The sequence below is a fragment of the Synchiropus splendidus genome, chromosome 5 (assembly GCF_027744825.2).
Source record: "Synchiropus splendidus isolate RoL2022-P1 chromosome 5, RoL_Sspl_1.0, whole genome shotgun sequence".
Classification (NCBI taxonomy): domain Eukaryota; kingdom Metazoa; phylum Chordata; class Actinopteri; order Syngnathiformes; family Callionymidae; genus Synchiropus; species Synchiropus splendidus.
Window position 1 is genome coordinate 20169702 of NC_071338.1, and position 19872 is coordinate 20189573.

General features: G+C 41.1%; 2 protein-coding genes across 3 annotated transcripts in view; both read right to left on the reverse strand.

Annotated features, from left to right (window-relative positions):
* pde8a (phosphodiesterase 8A) overlaps positions 1-10140 on the reverse strand; it is a 41759-nt gene extending 31619 nt beyond the window's left edge. The window contains exon 1 of one of the 2 annotated variants that reach the window (XM_053864858.1): positions 8828-10140. In XM_053864858.1, the coding sequence (XP_053720833.1) occupies positions 8828-8980 (153 nt within the window). In that variant the 5' untranslated portion in view covers positions 8981-10140. Of the gene's footprint in view, positions 1-147; positions 293-8827 lie in introns of those variants that run through there. The other variant, XM_053864859.1, reaches the window with a different exon arrangement.
* A 3938-nt stretch (positions 10141-14078) lies between these two features.
* Positions 14079-18395, reverse strand: gatm (glycine amidinotransferase (L-arginine:glycine amidinotransferase)). The gene is made up of 9 exons (XM_053866045.1): positions 18260-18395; positions 17180-17398; positions 16919-17114; positions 16660-16850; positions 16459-16596; positions 15426-15590; positions 15289-15352; positions 15108-15224; positions 14079-15028 (listed from the first exon to the last, which is right to left on the reverse strand). The coding sequence occupies exons 1-9, from the start codon at positions 18326-18328 to the stop codon at positions 14916-14918; spliced, it is 1272 nt and encodes a 423-aa protein (XP_053722020.1). The 5' UTR covers positions 18329-18395; the 3' UTR covers positions 14079-14915.
* Between the last annotated feature and the right edge of the window lie 1477 nt (positions 18396-19872).

Below are 19872 nucleotides of genomic sequence, written 5' to 3' on the forward strand. Positions count from 1 at the left end.
TGATCAGGCCTGTGCAATCCACATTCTCCTTTCTCGCTTGGCTCATTCCAGGTAAGGTCATAGGCCAATAAGAGAAACGACGGGCTAAAGGAGAGGGAGAAGTCAAAGTGGGACACTACCTGGTTACTGACTCTACTTTAATCTTACCAGGAATCCTTCCATTGCTTAACTCCTTCCTTTAAATCCAACATGACACAAATAAAAAGATGGCAAAGACAGTTGTGCCTAAATAAAAGATCACTAGGCATTACAACAAACAACAAACAACTCAAAGTCGCTGCCAGTTGCAAACCCAACTGCGCAATATCAATGACTTCACTGGCCCAGTGGCCTTAGAGAGGATTAGAATTAACAGTAAACCCCCTGCAGATGCATCAACAAAGCTGTATGTGGAACTTTGGCAACGTCTGCTGGGTGTATTTATTTTTTTAAGTATCAGATATTCAGGGGTTCGGTCAAGCGGCTACTTTAGGTAATCACTAGTTCAACAAACCAGTTAAAACTAGAGCAGTGATGTCATGGTTGTGACATACTGTAGCTCAGCGAGTGACACAGGCTGGTCTTGGCACACAAATAGAACAGCAATTGTAGACTTAGAACTGACAAAGGTTGAAAGTTGGAGGATGTCAATAATTGTTTAGCTTATTTTTGCAGGTTTCCGCAACTAAAGGGGTTTCAGAAAGCCTACATATTCAAGGACACAATTTTAAATGAACCATTACATTTTTTTTTTCATTAATAATGACATTTATTGAAGACTGTTCATGTGTTCATTCATCGTTTTGGGTTCAATTGCATTTAAATGGTACACAGAGAAAACAGCCGCATCTTCTAATTACTTTACTGCACTTAGGTTTTAATGCTCTGACTGTGTTCATCTTTGTACGCATGTCTCCTGAGAGTAGCCATGAGACAGCTGGGATTGAATCCACAACCCTTGCAGGGAGTAAATGCTCCATGACTAAATGAACAAGTTAAGTAATGGGAAGTAACCGGGAAAAGGCATCAACAATGAAGTTCTCAACGTGATGCTGCTAAAAACAAACATTGAATTCAAGTTGGATTGAGATTTCTGATTCCAGGAGATAGTATTTACATCTTGGGAGTAATGTTATATGAGCATTTACTGTTGTTATTCATGTAAATGCAAAAATGAAAGACTTGTTCTGTGTTACTGAGCAGAGGCCTGTGAGGGGAAACTGGAGACTCTGCAGGAACGAGCATCCATGTTGCTGTGAGGCTGGAGCATTAACTTCTTGATGACTGGTGACAGAATTGTTAATAGATTATCAATGCCAACTTAATAAGGACACACTTAACCATCACAACATGATGTAATTCAGTAAAAACTCGGCGTGTCACATGGTCAGGGTTAGGGTGACGTAACACTTTAGGCCACATACTGCATGTCAAACTGAAGAACTTGAGGCCAAATCCAGGCCACCAAGTTACTTTATGTGACATAATGTACAAGAAAAAAAAAACAGAACAGAACACAGCCATTCAAGAAAACGCTAGTTTTTAATCAAGAGAAGTAAATCTCTCTCCAGTCTGCAGCTGTCCTCAGGTCTCTCTATAGGTCTGACCACAATGGGCGACTTGAGTTCAGAGAGCTACAGACTTTAGTCATTATCATGTTTCTTTCGGGATTTTTCTATGAATGACATGGCAAAAAATGTTATGTGTTATTCGGTTGTTTCAGTATTCCCACTAAATATGTTTAATTACGTGAGATTTGTTCTTTAAAAAGAGATCATTTTTCTGAAGGCCTGCAGGCTCCAATTGAAGCTGTGTAATTGTAATTTTAAAGAACTTAATTGTTAGGACATTCTGTGACTAGTCGACTGCTAAAGTAACCATTAGTTGCAGCTCTAATTTACAGTACAACAAATATTATATAACCTGCAACACATGTTATTAATGTGCCTCACAAAAATGAAGTACAATCTATGCATTTCCACAGTATCCAGAGAGGCTTTACACTAAGACACATATTTCCGGTTAAAGACCCTTCATTTAATAGAATTTTCTTTTGGCAAATAACTTGGATTGTATTTCACATGACTGCGACACCCATGCCTTAAGCTGATTAGCAGTCCACAAATGCTAACATAGATACACAACAATCCAGCGCACATTAACCAGGTTCATCCATTCACCAGTATGTGGGGATATCATTTAAATCCAGAGGTTAAAAATGACTCGGACTCAGATTACAAACTGATATTGTGATAAAATGACATGTCAAATATGAGACAAAGTAAAGACGGTTTACAGAAGCTTTAAGTTGAGAATTGTGTGTATTTATTGGCGCAGGCTATTGCTCGTGTGTTCTGCCAGCCTCCGTAGCGTGGCGTCTTACGTGCGCATGGCTAAGTTAAAGCCTGGGCTCCAAGAGAGATTAGTGACTCCACTCATGTTTGTATTGTTCACATGGTTCACATACATTACAGAGATCGAAGAAGCCTGCACTAATATTGAAAGAGGAACAAGTCTGCTAAAGAGGACTTGGAAAGAATCTGACCTTACAAGTCAAACAGGTATATTAAACACAGGTGCTGTCAACAGACTTGAAGAACGTATAAATGATTTGTTTATTGTTTCCCTTGTGAGAGCCCTTTCATCGAGACTGGCAAGCACATTAATTATTCTCAGACAAAATGTACACAGTTTTTGTTGAACATGTCCCGCTGCTTTCTTTGGGGCCAAACGATGACGCGAGCAAAGCTTCATCACTCCACCTAATTACACACGACGAGTCATTCAGCTCTTAAGTCCATGTTTGGTAATAAAAGCATCTCATCAAACTCGGTACAGGCAAACAAAGACGTGACGTATTACAGTCTAACTGCAGCAGTGTTTTACATAACATGTTTTATTGACTTCATGGTCTATCAGAACCGCTATTATATGGAACACGTTTTCAGCAGGGAGGAATTATTTCATGGTGAAGAATAAGCAAAGAATAAAGCATCAATTAAATAGGAGAAATGGAAGTTAAAAGGGCACTTAAAAAATGACATTTCTTCTTCTGACTTTTGAAACAGTTCAAATGTGTCTCCAGTCATGTCTTCATTTGGTGTTAAAAAAATGGGCTGATCAAGAATGTGTTAATTTGATCTCCACCTTTTCGAAAATGCTTTTAATCTTCATCAATATTTGCTTTGTTCTGATGTCTCCATACGTCTGAGTTATACGTGTATTGACATTGTGATCTGTGACGTCAGCAGCAAGAGTGAAAGACTGCAGCGAGACCTGTTGTGGTGCGTGTTTAAAAGCAGAAGGTCGAAGTGGCATGAGGTTGTCAGTGGGTCAGAGCACATCAGAGGGAAGTTTGGAGACAAACTCCAGAAGAGAAGATTTGAACACATGGAGAGGAAAAACAGAAGACATGTCAGATGTGATAAAGCAGGAAATGAAAAGGACAGGTGTGAGTAGGGCGGAGGACATAGAAGAACACGTAGAGTGTGTTATTATTATAATCATTATAATCTAAACTGAATCAATATAAAGAACAATTTTGGAACTGGAAAAGTACTCAGAGAGCACACATCTCTGCCAAGGAGCTCACGATTTTACAAAACATACCCAACACTTGTCTAGTCCAAAACTCAAGAATTGTGCTATTTAATGTGTATTTAATTCATCCTATACAGGCTGCATCGGTAAAAACACTGAATCTTAACCAGGACCACCAGTGACCGTGCTCCCAAGTTGTCCACGCTCAAGCAAAAATATTATCAAGAAACCCTAAACTAATCACATGAAGGTTGTTTTAGATTTTCTTATTTCATCACATGCTGTGTCATGTTTTACACTTTATTCCTAGGTCTCTACAAAGGTATAATCCACACAAGTCAGTGCCAAATCCTTAAAAAACTTCCTGGATGCAGATGGAACTGCAGATCACCACCATTGAAATATACACGATCATATAACCAACCTCGAGGACGTAATTAATTCATTTAAAGAAATTAATAAATAAGCCACATCTTACATTTTTAGCAATCCTGTGCTCAGATTAAATAGACAGTTTTGTAGCCTTTTGAGAAAAGAAACGTCATGCTTTAATTGAAATAGGGAATTTAGTAGTAGCAGTGAATTTGTAGTGAGGCGGTCAAGAAGAATGAAAATGGGGGATTTGGAGGTTTATTAATCATTCAGCTTTGTACCAAATGTCTTGCAGGATAGGTTTAAATCTTAAAACATACTCCATACTCCCCAATAAAGACATTCAATCATATGCTTAAAAGATGTTGAATAGTTATTGAAAAAAAAAAAGAAAGAGAGACACTCTTGTAAGGTGCCTTCAAACTAAGTGAGACTCGGTGCTTGAAAGTCCGGCAGTGAAGCTGGGCCCACTCACATCGACATTCCAGAGGGCTTCTTAAACAGAACAGAGAGCTGCTAAGTAAACACTTGTAGTTCCTTCTGTTGGAAGTACACAACTTCTATCATCCCATGAACTATCACATGCTGACCTTATGATGCAAAAATTCTTAACCTGGAGGGGAAGCGGAACAGGCACCATTTCAAACACAAAGGAAAGTTCTGTCTTACTGTACATGAACATAAATTAAACCAAAAAAAGGGCACATGAAGAGAGTCAGTGTTTTGGAGCTGAAGGTGATGAAGCGAGGAACGAAGCCAAATAAATCCAAGTTAGTGATGCATTCCTCCATCTTACCAACCACTTTGGTAAGATATTTTGGATTGAAATCTTGACAGGAGGTGTCGTGGTTTCACTCAAATAAATACATGTAGACACTTGGATAACTATTCACTTTCTCAACCCATCTTAGGGCAAACCATAATGCTTCATGAGTAGAGTGTCTATCATTTCCTTGTGCTTTGAATGGGAGTTTTTGAAGCCCGCAGCCTAAATAATGAAATCAGTTTCATTTATAGCTGTAAAGCTGAGGTCTCTTCGGCTCACCACTTAACACCCGGTGGTCTGCAATGGCTTTAAGAAATTCAGCTGCTCACTTAAATTAGATGTCTCATCTCATTGTGTTCCGCATATTCCCAACTGGAGTCGTGGGTGGGTGGAGTAAATCCCACCTGCTTGGGCAGGTGGTCACCATCTTATCAAAGGGCACACGTAGTAAAAACATTCACACACACCTTCATGCAGTTGACTCTACTGTATATGCTGTTGAACTAGGGGAGCAATCCAGAGACCAACGCTAATATCCCACATAGTATCCCATGACCTAAGCATTTCACATAGTCAACCATAGATTATGTGGATTTAATTTTTGTATTTTTGGGACATGATGCACTGAAAACACCATGGTACTCAGTGACAACTGATTAATAATTAATAGTGTAAAATAAATGCAGAATGCATTTTAAGTCCTTCTGATAGTATTTTAGTGATGATAATGTTAGTTTTGTATGGTAATTAAGTCATAGATTCAACCAGAAAAATGTCTCTACAAATGAGCGAATATGCTAATGTAGAAACACGCTGTCACAAAGTGCCAGAGGTTGTTACAATGATGTTCTGTTGAGAAAGGACCATTGTGCTCATCCTCATGACATTCTTGATGGACAGAGATAAGCAAAGTCCATCACCAGCTCAGTAAAAGACAACAGCGAACGCATTGATGTGGACAAGTGACGTTGGAGCGGAGCCTTGCACTTAAAACACAGATTGGCAGTAAATGGTGACGCCACTCCCAAACACAGGAGGCACTGTGATAGTCAATTCATTTTTCTAAACAGAGAACAGATTGTAACGCTACATACAAATGATCCAAATCCAAAGGAAGGAACTGGACTCCTTGGCATGTGGCAGAATGCTAAGGTGACAAAAGGATAGATACATACTACAGTTCTGTTTCAAAACCCTGTGAAACTGAAAAAAAAATGTTTTCATTGTAACTGACTGTCCTGCTGCAGACCTAACTGCAAAAAGAAAACATCACGAATCTGGACAAACTTCAGAGAAAAAAAACGACAGCTAGAAAGAGCAGTATTACTCTAGCAGCGCACGGCCAACTGAAAACTACAGTACATTAATTCATCACCATGCAAGTGCATCCTGTGGAATAAATTATCCAGCGACTCTCAACTTAGAGTCCTCACACACCAGACAGTCGACACTCACAAAGACGGCTTAGCTTCACATGTCAGGTGTGTCATATACCTACGTACGCACTCTTTACCAAACAGGACGAGTCACATCTTGTTACATTGAGATGGGCGGTTTTGTGTTCCGGTCTAGTTGGAGAAGAGCAACTATACATGATTCTCAAAGCAAGAAGAGATTCTAGTCTTTCTCTACGGTGGACTAGCTTCTTAATTTCAGTGAGTGAAGGAAGTCAAACTGAAAATGTCAAGGCCAGAGGAGAGAAGCAGCGTTTGCCTTACACACACGCAAACACACACACACACAAATGTCCAAGACCTTGTACTTGTACCTTATCATGGCCAAAGCAGCCCAGATGGTAACATACCCTTGACAAAGGCTCACATAGCGCTCCCAAACCACCATTGAGTGGTTCTCACACAGCAGACGCCTGCAAGTTCTCCCTTCTGGTGTCCAAATGTAAGCAAAAAATTCAGCTCTGTTCTGACATTTGTTCCACTGCATTGATGCTTATCGAGTGACTGACATCTGAATAAACAGTGTACATATTCTTTGTTTTAAAAGCGAAACCATTACACTACCTTTTACACTTATGAAGCAGTGAGTTCTGTGGTCATGCATCTGTTTTTAGTTCTGACCACTTGACACACTTAAACACTGTCACAAGGCAGACACATACATGCTGTAAAAGCTCTGTAATTTTCACTTTAATTTGTATTTCCAGATGATAATAGCGGAGGGGACAAATGCACAAACTTATATCTCTCAAACCTGCCAAAACCTTTTATGGTATTGAAGGTGAAATTATCTTTTGTTGCTTGTTGAAATTGAGAAGCTAAGTTAGCTTAGCATATAAACATCAACTACTTCAATTCAATTATTCACAGACCTTTCCTAGAGAGGTAGAGTCTTAAAAAAGGGGGAAAAAATAAATAAATCATATGATAGTGACAGGTCAGTTATTTGCCTCGATCATGTCAGGGTCCTTGTCAGAAGTGCATATCTAATATCAAACTAAATAAATACCTTAATCGACCACAACATCCTGGTTCTGTTGAATCGGCAACAACAAACATCAGTCCTCTATTTAGACATTCAACTACATTAAGGCCGGCATAATCATTTTTGCTTGTACAGTCACCAAAAAAAAAAAATCTCTCAAGAAAAGCCGAGTCATGAGTTTGAATCCGTTTGCATTTGCTGTAACAAAAATAAAAACAAATAAATAAAATAAATTACTAAATAATGTACAGTCAAAAAAAGCATTAAATTAAGTCATAATCAACTGACTTGTATATAAAAAAAAAAAGAAAATGATTACACATGATCAGTGGAAGTGGAATCAGTGGAGCATTTCAGTAACAAGATGAATACAAAAAATGAGTCCCTTAAAAGTGTCTAGGATGTTTGCGTACACTTGAGTGGAGAATCCTTCCTATATTCTTTCCCTGTCATACAATATTTCCTCACTCTATTGATTGAGAGAATAACTTGCAAAAATGCAAAAACATAATTACAAATCCACATGGATTAAATTCTCTTTAGGGTTTTGACTCTTTCTGTAATGATGGCGCAACACAGCAAGGGACCAATCATCACTCAAAGTAACGCAAGGTGGAATTTCTCATAATGGAAGAGGGAAATGATGCGATCTCACGTGCAAGCATGAAATAAATGTGAGCCGCAATGAAATTGTCTTTTTTTTAGTATAAACATATTCTCTTCCCAAATAAGATAAAGAAGACATTCATAGGTTCCGGGGACTATTTAAAGAGACGCTACACAGACCAGGATTAACCAAGCCCAGCTGCAGGAGACTGCTATACCATCAGCTTAACTCAATAAGGTGATTAATTCAATCAAAGCAAGACTGGGTGTCGTGATGTGCGGGCATGTGTCACGCCGACTTCTCGCTGCACACTGCGTTGACATTTAGCCACGGAATTCGGCTTGACAGGGGCCTTCAAATAGCCCAAGGTCTATGAAAGAACAAGCACTTCTGCGCTCAGTTTTTACTTGGAAAGTCTTCCGTGTGTAGCCGCAGCTTTTCCCTCAAAGGCGTACGTCACCAACACATGCTAAGTTACACTCAATAACTCAATATATAAATATATTGGAAGAAAAAGAGAGAGGTCAGATCACATGCTTTAAGGAGCCAATCCCATCTAGAAGAAGTTGGCAACATCCAGTTCATCACAGGACTACAGTCCCACTCACGCCATAGAACACTCAGTTGCAAAAAAGCAAATGTAGGATCAAAGTTCTTGCCGATTTTAAGTTGCAGATTTGGCGTAAAATATAAAAAATGCCAAAATAATACTATTCATTATCCCCCTCACGTTACACTTCATCTCGACCAAACTTTTATTTACACTGTGTACTTGCACTCAAGACTGATACGTGCATGAAAGTGGTGCAGAGGTGACACAGAGGCCAGTCCTGCCAGGCTCATGTTTCCAGACAAGTGACAAACCTCTACATATCCAACAGGTGGGGAGGCACTGAAACACTGTTTAACAGCATTGTTGGTCCTGAAACATCAGCCAGAGGAGAACAATACCTGGAGAAAGAATAGAGGCCCAGGACCTTTGACCCACCACGAGTGGCCTATTTTGTCAAGGCAGTGAAAGGTGCTTGCTGGATAAATAGGCCAGATGTTGGGTTGCCAACGAGTTCAACCATTATATAAAACACACACTCTGCTCCTTTCGGCGAGGATTTGGGTTCCCTTACCTTGCAGCTCAGAGGTTTCAGGGGCAGTCCGGAGACAGGATTTCCTTGATCCTGAGTGGCGTTAGTCTGCTGGGGTGAGTGGGAATCCTCAGACTCTTTTCCACTGTGGTAGACCACCCTATCAGAGATATGAATACTTGAAGCACAGCCCATGCTTCAACCCACTTGAGCCTGTTTTTGTTTCTCTCTTTTCGCACAAGTGCTTGACTTTGAGGGCCAGTGGAGTGTCACTTTTTGACTCCAAAAGGTCCACCCTCACTTTCAGAGTTCCTCTTATAAATACATCTGTGTCATCTAGGCCACAGCAAAGCCGAATCTCCTCTACAATAAGGCATGAATAATGTAGTCTATATTTCTATGCCCCACCCCCAAGACCAGGAAGCTGGTTTCCTCCCCCTGATTTCACTTAATTGAAGATGGTTCACCAAGGCAGCCGTTTTATCCCGTAAACTTGGACGGTTCTACATTGCCGCTGCACTTCTTGTCTTCGTACCACATCACCGTGTTTTTTTGCTCAACTTCACTTATCCAGCAGGCCTGGAGGAGACGCCGTGTAGCAACCCTCAGTCACAGCAACACATGTATCCCATTCCTCATGGCCAGTCTATCGTCAGTGCTCGTCCTTCCCCGCCCATGAGGATCATCCAGTTGAGGGAAACGATGCTTTCTCTGAGCGCGATTACCCACTTGGGGTGAAGACACGGGCCACAAAAGCGGTTCTCACGACACTTTGCTCCTGTCCTGCTCGGCTCATCTTCAACAGGCTGAAATATTCTCACTGCAGACTGCTCCTTCTCTGGCCCTCGTCAAACATCCCAGGCGGAACACAGCGCCTCTCACACCGGCAAAAATCCTCCATTGATCAGCCCCGAATTAGCAGTTGACGAAGAGGGAGCTGCGTCTCGGAGGATTGCTGTTCTCCATTCAGACACATCCGCTACCCGGTCCAGGATGATCCGCCTCGTCCAACAGCGTTAGCAGGCTAGTCCTTCCTTCAGCAGCAGAACTGTGATGTTACGGCTGTCACGCCGGAGGTCTGCGGAGCTTCTCAGCCTCTGGAGAATGCAGTCGCTTGAAAGTGAGAGGGAAAATGGAGAAAAAAAATGACAGGAGCGCTCCGTGCAGACAAGTTTCGGGTGAGAAATCTGAGACGAGGCTGGTCGGAGGTGGAGGGAGCGGAGATAAGGCAGAGTCCAGCTACATTATGTGGGGTTTTTGCCTGTTTCTTCCCTGCTTTTCTGGCGTTTGCCCTTCCATTTCTTCGGCACTGCTTGACAGCGGCACATCCAATAAAAGCACCCGCAAGGATTGACCTACAGCCTTTACTGACGTTAATGCAAATGAGGCCACAGCAGCCAATCAGCGTCGTGCTCGGCCTGGCCAGGCGGAGCTCTGATTTCCGAGGGAACTTTGAAGGCAGCACAGACAAGCGTCGGGTTCCTGACTTCCTACCAACCTTAACATTTTCTTTACTTTTTATTGGCCAATGTGTCTTAACAATTATCTGTCTTGTCTTGAGGTAAACTGAATTAATGCTGCGTTGAAATAATGTTTAGTTAATGAGATTAAGTAGCAGATCATCATGTGTCCATTCTTGTTTTTAATGTACTCAATGACATTGCACGTTAAGCACGTCTTTTATCATCATTTTACATCAGCAGTTGCCACAGCAACTAATCCTCCTCCACCGATCCGACCTTACAAGTTATGTCCCCATCTGATTTTCTTCTTCTCCTCTTATCTTCAGCTCTTCACCTGGTAATGCCATTCCAACCAGCTTCAGCCAACACGCCAGCTGTCTCTCCTATACACATGTCCGAACCGGGAGTCTGTCCTGCCTAACTTAGTCTCCAAACCTCCCCACAATTGGGCAGATAAACTCATTTAAGATCTTCCAGTTACCTCCCAATAACAATCGGAGAATCTTCATATCTGCTGCTAATACCGCAGGTGTGTTAAGTGTGTATTGAATCCTGAATATATCCTGAGGAAGGCTATAAAATGTTGCTTGTTGCTAATCCACCATGCTTTTCATGAGTTGAGTAAGGGCATTTTTTTTGTGCCTGCACTGTTGCTGTGACATGTTTTAATCTAATTTGCTGCAGTTGCTCTTCACATTAAATACAAACAATCTGTCATGCTAAGCCTTCCAGAGACGAGTGTCACAAATAGAGCAATACATTAAAGTTACAGTCATTCCAGTCATGCTTGTGTTCATTGTGTTTTATTGTTGAATTGAAATGATTCACTGATATTTTCTTTTTGGAGTTTTGGAGTCAGGACAAGTTGTTCCTGAGTGGATTGGAATCATTGAACCCATATGGAGGATATTATAATAACATTAGTTACATTATTAGAGCTGATTAGATTTCCTGGTTGTATTATTATTATTATTATTGTTAAATCTATGTTTGTGTTTAACCTTATTGATCCTAGTGAGGACCAATTCTGGGGAAAACACCACCTTGTGGGGCCCTTTCCTCAATTTGAGGATCAAGACTTCAACACAAGGTCATGATGATCATGTTTAAGTTTGGTTAATAGTCCTGGGCCAGTTTATTGTTATGGACAGTTAAATTGTCAGTATCAGTGGTGTGACAAACCCATATGTGTGTGTGAGAGAGAGAGAGTGAGGGAGAGAGATCACTCTCCCAACAGTGGCAACAGTTTTTCTGAGAGGCTTAAGAGTATCAACTGTTTTATACCGTTACATAAAAAGAAGGAGCTGACAGAACAAAGACAAACTCCTACACCACAGGGCCTCCGTCATGTCCTGTGGCTGCACAATGTGCCGGTGTTATTAGGGTTTACCTTGTGTTTTTTGCTTTTTTTTTTTTTTTTTTTTTAACCCTCATCCAGTACAGAACTGGTCAGAACCTCCAAAACTTGGTCTTGATAGAATTTTAACAGTACAGTGATTCTAATGGAAAATGCTTACCGTTATTGTAAGAATTGTCTTCTGTTTGTCCTAACAAGAAAATCTGTACTCACTGGGCGACAGTTTGTTCACTCTCACAGCCAAAGTCAATTAACATGAATTAGAAGTTGCTGCGTAATCAGCATGTACAAGCCATGGAGTGTGGTTTACCACAAGGAAGCATACAAAGATTGTTTAAGCTGACATGACGGAGGATGGGCTGGGTTGAAAGTTGATATCTCCTGTTTTGTCTGGCTGTTTCAACATGCTAAGCCATTTAGCTTGTGTTTAGTATTTCACTTGCTTTATAAGTCAACTGCTCATTTTATGTCAGTCAGTGTCGGTTAAAAGACAGTGGGGTTGTATCGTAAATAGCTGCACAAACAACTTTGCCATTTAACCGGAATACAAGCCTGATTTGCTTGCATTAATGCTAATTTAGATAAATGGTAATGCAACTTGAACAAGTGACTATGTGACTAAGAGATCGCAAACTTCTCCAGTCCGTCCCAAACACAATCTCCAGTATCCTCAAAATAAATAAATAAATCCCTGATAAAAAAAAGGCCCCAAAGTTATTCTTATTTTTTTTTAATTCCTGGATCCAGGTGGTAAGTCGGATCCCTTGTTCCTTGTCCCATTTCACAAGTTTCCTGAAAATGTCATCCAAATCCATCCCTGATCTGTTACACAGCAGACAGACTAACCATGCAGATTTAAAGGGAGCATGACATCATTTCTCCTGGAGGCCCCAGGCTTGACCTAGGACTTTCTGGAAAGATTGACTCTGGGAAGGCCCCAGAGGAGGTTTCTTGGAATTCTATCGTACATGGTTTGGAGCAGGGCTGTTCAACTCAGCCCACATGGGTCCTGGGTGATGCAGGTTTTTGAAACAAGGCAAGCACACATTGTTGAACCAGTGAACCAAGTGTGTGAAGACCGTAGATTGTGGATTGTTAGATGTCTGTTTCAGTCGAAGTGTTAACTGTGTTAATGTGTGCTTTGCTGAATAGAACAAAAACCTGCACCATGCTGACCCTTCGAGGATACAGTATATAACCAAATAAGCACATGTTGGTTAACCAACCAGGTGCAGCAGATTGGACGCATGGAAAGGAGAGACGCGGACTATGTTGTCGGGGAATGTTGGGGATGGAGATGCCAGGGACAAGGAGTACAGGTGGACAACCAGGAGGGCAGGTGATGAAGACAAGCACATTAAGGTGGAGGATGCTGACCTACTGTGGCACCTCGTCATGGAAAATGCCGAAATAGGAAGAGCATAGACCACCGTTGGTCATTGTGCAAGGGAAAAAAAAGGAGACGTCTGACAGTCCTCACCACATGAGGGCGCCGTTAGACAAGCAAAAAATAAGCGCATACTCCCTTTACATTCAGATTTCCATTGGCTCAGGTATTGCCAGCCCACCTCCTCACAGAAGGCAGTAGTGACAGTTTCAGACGTTTTTATACGGGTTAATATGCAAGGATTATTGTTGCTCTGTTGTTTTTTGGTAGGTTGGTAATAATAACTAAATAAAGCAGTGTCACAATTGTGTCATACAGCATGCTGTATATACAGTACTTACTCTTAACACTATAATTTGTGGCTAATACGTCACTGTGTCACAGCTATAGTAGTGACTGAATGTAATAAATATTGTAGAATCCTGGCCGTGGGACTGATTCGTTGTGGAAAGCTCCTGAGCAAGTAGCACGGTGTAAAAGAAAATGTGATTCATTAGATGTTCCAACATAACTTTTAGTCTTGTCCTTATAGCTTATGTTTAGGTTGCTTTTCTGACCACTGCAGCACTATACAAGAGGAACTACAAGTTCCAGGGAGTTGATCAAAATGTGATTTGTATATATTAATAATAAAATCATAATTAAATCAGTCATAAAAAACTGTAGTGGGGACCAATATCTGTGTATATCCATGATCTTTGAAGTGCAAAAAGCTATTAGCAATTATTGAATGACAGTTAATATAAAAAGATGGCATTTGTTTTTCAGCATATTTAATGTTCCAGAAAACAAACTTTACTTCCATAAATCTGCACAAGACATTTCATTTGAGCTGTGCAAACAAAAGCAGCAAAGCGGTTCAATGCAAGTGACAGGAAGCATATAACTGGCCCAGAGTTGCACTTATAGAAACAGCAGAGGCGAAAGGTATACAATATCTGATATGGAACCGCACACTTTTAGAGTATATATTTATAAAAAAAAAAACACTTGTCGGGTAATCCAATAAAGAGTACGAAAATATAAATAGATATGTTACTATTCAATTGATTAAAATCTTTACAAACACTTAGAGTAGCAAGGAAATTAAAGTATTTCTAACAATGACGTACATAACAACTATTATACATAATTTAAATATAAAAAATTCTCTGGAAAAAGATGTGTCTTCTGATATATCAGGATGAGGTCGGTTCTCCCCAGTTGTGCCCTCGTTTGATGACATTCACATACCGAATTGCACCTTGTCCTCTGAGTTACGACTTCAAAGATACAAGTCGTAATCAGTTTCACAATAGCCAGGCCAGAAATGCAGTTAATATTGAGATTACTGACTGAAGGAAAGTCATTTATATAGATAGATGTAACTATAGATATATATTAGGGCTGGGACTTAAAAAATATATATTTCAGTTAAATTAATTAATTTCACAGGAAACATTTTTCGATGCAACACATAATAAATACAATGTGATGCCATAGCCAAAACAAGTATGAACTAGATGAGATAGATCTGAAGGACAGAATTTTTTATGAAAATGTCCCGTGTGCAAAAAGTTTTGATCAATCAAATACTAAAATGTGATGAATGGCAGTTAATCGATTAACACCTACTTAATTGGAATTTTAAAAAAAGTCCCACCTCTAATGTATCGATAAAACCAAAGCTGTTTGCAAATGCACCATGACACATAGCAATGTCACATCAAAACAGAGCACACATATTCAATAAGGGCACACATGTTTCAGACTAACCAATTATTATCCTCACTTTGGTTTCAACCATTGTTACTCATGTTTTAGTTACCAGTCCACACACAACAAACTCAAAAACGTCTACTCTAAGGACTGTCAGCCAATTCAGAATTTGGATTTGTCAACTCAGATTTAAAGCTCAATAAAAACTGCCTGTTTCTGGCAAGGCTAGTGAAAGTAGGACTGCAGGGTACCACGGCGACGGACGTCAGTTGTCCAGCAGTGGAATCCACCACCCAGGGAGTTGGCATGACGAATGTTTACCTTAATGGTCTTGATACCTGCATGAAAAATAAGAGCTTCAGTTTAAGAATGGAGGAGAGTGCATGTCGCTATCTTGCTTCTAAAATCACCACCTACCAAGGTTCTCAAACATCTTTTGAATGGTGCTTTCATTGGCATCCACCATGACACGCTTCTCGTCCAGCATCAGCACGTTCATGGAGAGCCATTTGGAAGACATCCACAGTGGATGGTCTGCGCAGCAAAGTCAGAATTATTGCTTCTACCTGTTTTCAAAGGGTGCTAAGTCACTACCCACCATCAGGAATCAGAGGAGTCGGCGGTTTCACAATAGTCCAGCCGGCCTTCTTGAACATGTCGATCTGCGAGAGCACAACATAATGGGTTTGAAATCTGTGGGGACAGCGTGAAATAACACAAGTGGATGTTTTGTACCTGACGGCATGGGCGATCAGGGTTTGACAGGACCAGCCCCGGCCCGATGATGTTAAAGGTGGCATCAATATGCATGGGGTTGGGGTCCTTGAAGGAGATAATGTGGATCTTGTAGTCGGGCGCCAGGTGACGACGCATCCACTCAATTCCCATGTAGTTTGTAACCTGAGGAAACACATAACACGCTATTGCAGCGGTACAGTTCTGCTATCTCTGAGGCGGCACAACAGTAGCTAACGATTACTTTGTCTTATCGCTTCACTTAGTATACGTCACGCTACATTTACAGCAAGAAAGACAAGTTAGGAGGAACATCAGCCTCACATGTAGAAGAGTTTATGGTACCCAAGAGAGTTCAGCTGCAAGGTAACATCAGATAAATAGTCTTGGTGCGGGCAGTATAAAAGCAGGCTGTCAATCATTTGCCATGACTGGTCGCACTTGGACAACTGACAGTAAATGAGTAGACAAAATTCAATCTGAATATTCAACTTAATAATTTCTAAATTAGCTTGTCGTAAGTTTTAAAGTGATCTAGAAACCATGTTTTCAGGCAGAGAACAGCCAACAGCCAGATTAAGCCGCGGAGACTGATGCTGCACTTAGTCCTGACTTAATATGCTTCCAGGTCAAACAGTCAAGAGGAACAGCAAGCAGGACATCATCAGAGATGGTACACAACCAGTACAACTGAAGTGGTCCGGAATCAGCGTATCAGAGCAATGGGTCACCAGAGCTCCGACAGATACATAGGTTTAGTAAACTCACAAGTTTAGGAATAAAAATTAGATATTCAGAGAAGATGAGGTCATCGCTTATGACCGCGTCTTCTGTGGTGAGGGAAACATTGTTCCTTCAGCCACAGACCCAATGTTGTCTGTGAGGAAAGGAACAACACATGGTGAATAGAAGCACAGTTTGAGTTGGTTTTAAGTGTGAATATCATAGTAAAACTGTCACACAACAGAGCCAAGCATCAGATCACTTGCTATTTTGTGGGGCCCATGTGAATGTCCCTCTATTTCGACTATACCTGACTCCTCTGGACAAAGAGGTCCTTCCCAGCTCGAATGAAGTCGGCAGCATCGAAGCAAGGCTCGTGCTCGGTGGTCACAAACTTCCCCTGAGCAGCCAGCTTGTGTCTGTCCTCCACTGTGCGGATGGGATATTCCTGCAACGTTAAACACAAGTTTAATATGAGTGTCATGGAGCGACTAGTGAATGAAGGTCTCACCTGGTCGTACAACTCATCAGCCATTGTGGGTTTGGGGGCAGTGGTCCACTTGGCTCCCTTCTTGAAGTACTCCTTGATGAGGGGCCTGTATGCACGGTACTCAAAGAAGCGGGCCCTCCAGGCCATCGGAGCCTCGATGATCTCGTTTCCCACCACCATGAGGATGTCTCTGGGCATGGCAGCGTACATTCCTGTCCACACATCACACTGCTGTTCTCACACCAAATAGGGATGAAGCACTTTCATACTTCATCGGTACCTGATGATGTGAAGTCTGGAGTTTTGTACTCCACTGACCAATCAATAGGTTCGGGTCTCTGCACGGTGACCCCCTCCTGACGGAGTATATTGCACATTTCTTCAATCTCAGCAACAGCTTTCTTCAAATGGTCCTCAGGAAAAGGTTGGCCTCCATACTTTTGATAGAAGGACCAGTACTTTTCATATGTGTTCGCCTGTCGGCCAAAGCAGAGGGTCAAGCGTTTGGAATGAGGACTGTTGAGCCAAAGCAGCGGCTTACCTTCACTTCCACAGTGAAGGGAGGCACACGTGCATTCTCAGCACGACCCACGATCACCTCCTCAAGAGGGTCCCACTCATTGTGACTGCACACAGGGCACTCCTGCGGCACTGGCTCAGTAACATGTTCCTCCTCGGCTGCTCGCTGCGTTTGGGCAGCTGCAGCACTGGAAGTGCTCTGGAAGGTTCTCTGCACCCATCCAGTCACTGAGCGGCTGACCTGACCAGACATGGGATTGAGAGAAAATATTAATGACTCCCATCTCACCGTATTCCCACTTAGTAGAGGGACGTCTTTTCAAGCTCAACTGAACATATTAATATCACTAACTTAACAAAATAATAATTAAAATTGAGCAAAGGGTGCCTTTCAGCAGGAACCCACTTTGTAACACCATCAAAGAGACGATGAAATAGCATGATAGCCAGAGTTTAGTTTAACTGAACAGAGATAAGACAAATTCAGTCGTGAAAAGGCTTGGTTTGGTGCCAAAGTACGAGTTGCTCCGTTATCTCACTGATAGCCTGCTGTATAGTGTAACCTTTGCTGGCTCAGGAGCAGCTCCAGTGTCACTGTGTTTGGGAGTGAATCTGCAGCTCACAGCTGCCCACTGTCACTCAGGAAACCCAAGGTTTGCTTTTCAATGTCAATAAAACATTAAAATTGTCCATATTTATTTTAATTTGGTCTTTCTATTTGCACTAAATAATACAATCCAAAACATAGTAGGGCAGTGATGAGAGAGAAATATATTGTTACTACAAAACGATTGCTAAATTTAGGATGAGATTAAAAATAAATCATTTCAGTGCACCACACAGTACTGCGCACCATTACAAAGAAATGAATGAGACGTTATCTCGAAGGAAAAGAAAAAAATCAGACCATAATGAAGAGTCGATAATAGCGAAGAAACGGATAGATTGTGTTTAAAAAATAAGCGGAAAAAAGTGTTTTATTTCCTCCAAGAAATTAATAATGTGATTTTTATTTGAAAATAACAGATTAAAACAAACAGTAAAGGTGTTTTTGACGATTTGTTAAGAACCAGAAACTTAAAAAAAATGCCAGAATACCAACCATGGCTCCGATCAGATGGGCAGCTTCGGCCCCCCTGCTACCTCCTCTCAGACACCTGACTCGCAGCATCGTCCCGAATTATTCTGAGTGTGTCAGTGAAAGCAACGCGGCTGTGAAGGATCCACCTCTGGCTTTGCTCATCCACGAAGACGCCTCGGCTCATGTCGGACTTTATAGCGCCGTGTCTACGTGTCCGGGACACGATTGGTCGACTTGATGCTATGGAGCAACGTGACTTGAGAAAAAGCGCTCCTGAAACAAAATCCCTTAGCTCAGCGAATTCTTATCGGCTGGCCGATTTATGTCGAGTCTTTCTTTGGGCATAGAGAAGTCTGAAGATCGTTTGTGCCGGATTTTTCTTGATTCTAAACTGGTTTTCCGAACCAAAAAAAAAAAGTTTAACCAAAAATATGAATATTAATTATGCAATGCATTTCAGCAGTCTGCTATTAATATATGTTCCAAAAGTAAATCACATTAAACATCAGGTGTGAAATATTAATTAGAGCTCTTCATCTACAGATGCTAAAGTCCAACTGATTAACATGAGTGGATCATCACTGATAGAGCCTCAGAAAATAGAAATGACTGAGGTGACATAATCAAAGTGTGTGAGAGAGAGATCGCTGTCGCCACATGCTTCACCAGGCTCTATGTGCTCACAACCTGACGACCCTGCTGACCTCTGATAGTAGTCCCTTCACCAAAAAAATCCTTGGCTGTTGCCCGAAGTTGTGATAACTGGCTGGGAGGATGAAGCTGTCTCCCAATACCATCGACGAAGGCTCCAAAGGTCACTTGGATGTTTTCAAAAACTTCCACATCATCTCACGAGTCAAACTGCAACTCGTCCGTCGAAGCTTGTCAGGTAAACAACTGAGGTCTAAGAATCAATGATTTCATTCCTGCAACACTTCTATTAAAATCATCTTAATAAAGAAGGTAGACAAAGGTCTCTTCCCTGCATTCATGTGATGTGTCATCTTTAGAATTCAATCTTTTCAGCTTTTCTTTTAAATGTATTGAACTCTTTGTGTTCCTGGTTGGGAATATGGAATGCACCATTGCTAGTATGGTAGCTATGTGGATGAAAAGCCTTTACTGTAGGGATCTTTCTTCCATGCTGGTACCATGAAACATCATGGAGAACATACAGAAACATATTCAAACTTTGGGTTGTTCTTTGTGGGAGCACCGAACTGCTGATCATGCTCTTCACAAAAAAGTCAGACTGATCTTGTTCTGTCACACAACGGTTTTGCAATGTACTTCAGCATTCAGCCTTCTGACTACATTCAAAATAACTGAAATGGATTCACAATGGAAGAAAGTGTCATGTTGTTGTAACTAATGTAACTAGGGTGTAGGGAAATATTGGTGTACTCAAATATATATTTGAATTCAATATTTGAAGGCACAATACTGAGTCAATATTTAACAAATAAATGCTTTGATATGCTGCGCAATTTGTGAAAGAACAAAGATCATTGCATGGCCATATACAAAACTACAAACTTTGATATTTGTTGGTTATGGGAGCTGTTAACCTAACCCTAACCCTAACCCATTTTACAATATATTATTACACTCAGAGTATCACATTACACAGTGCT

What these genes read in the sequence shown, in the direction of transcription:
- gatm (XM_053866045.1), bottom strand. Translation starts at nt 18,328, where the DNA reads ATGCTGCGAGTCAGGTGTCTGAGAGGAGGTAGCAGGGGGGCCGAAGCT. An exon ending in CTGATGAGTTGTACGACCAG is followed by an intron (nt 16,597 to 16,659) that starts GTGAGACCTTCA and finishes TTAACGTTGCAG; the next exon opens with GAATATCCCATCCGCACAGT. An exon ending in TCTTTGTCCAGAGGAGTCAG is followed by an intron (nt 15,591 to 16,458) that starts GTATAGTCGAAA and finishes GTGTTTCCTCAG; the next exon opens with GTTACAAACTACATGGGAAT.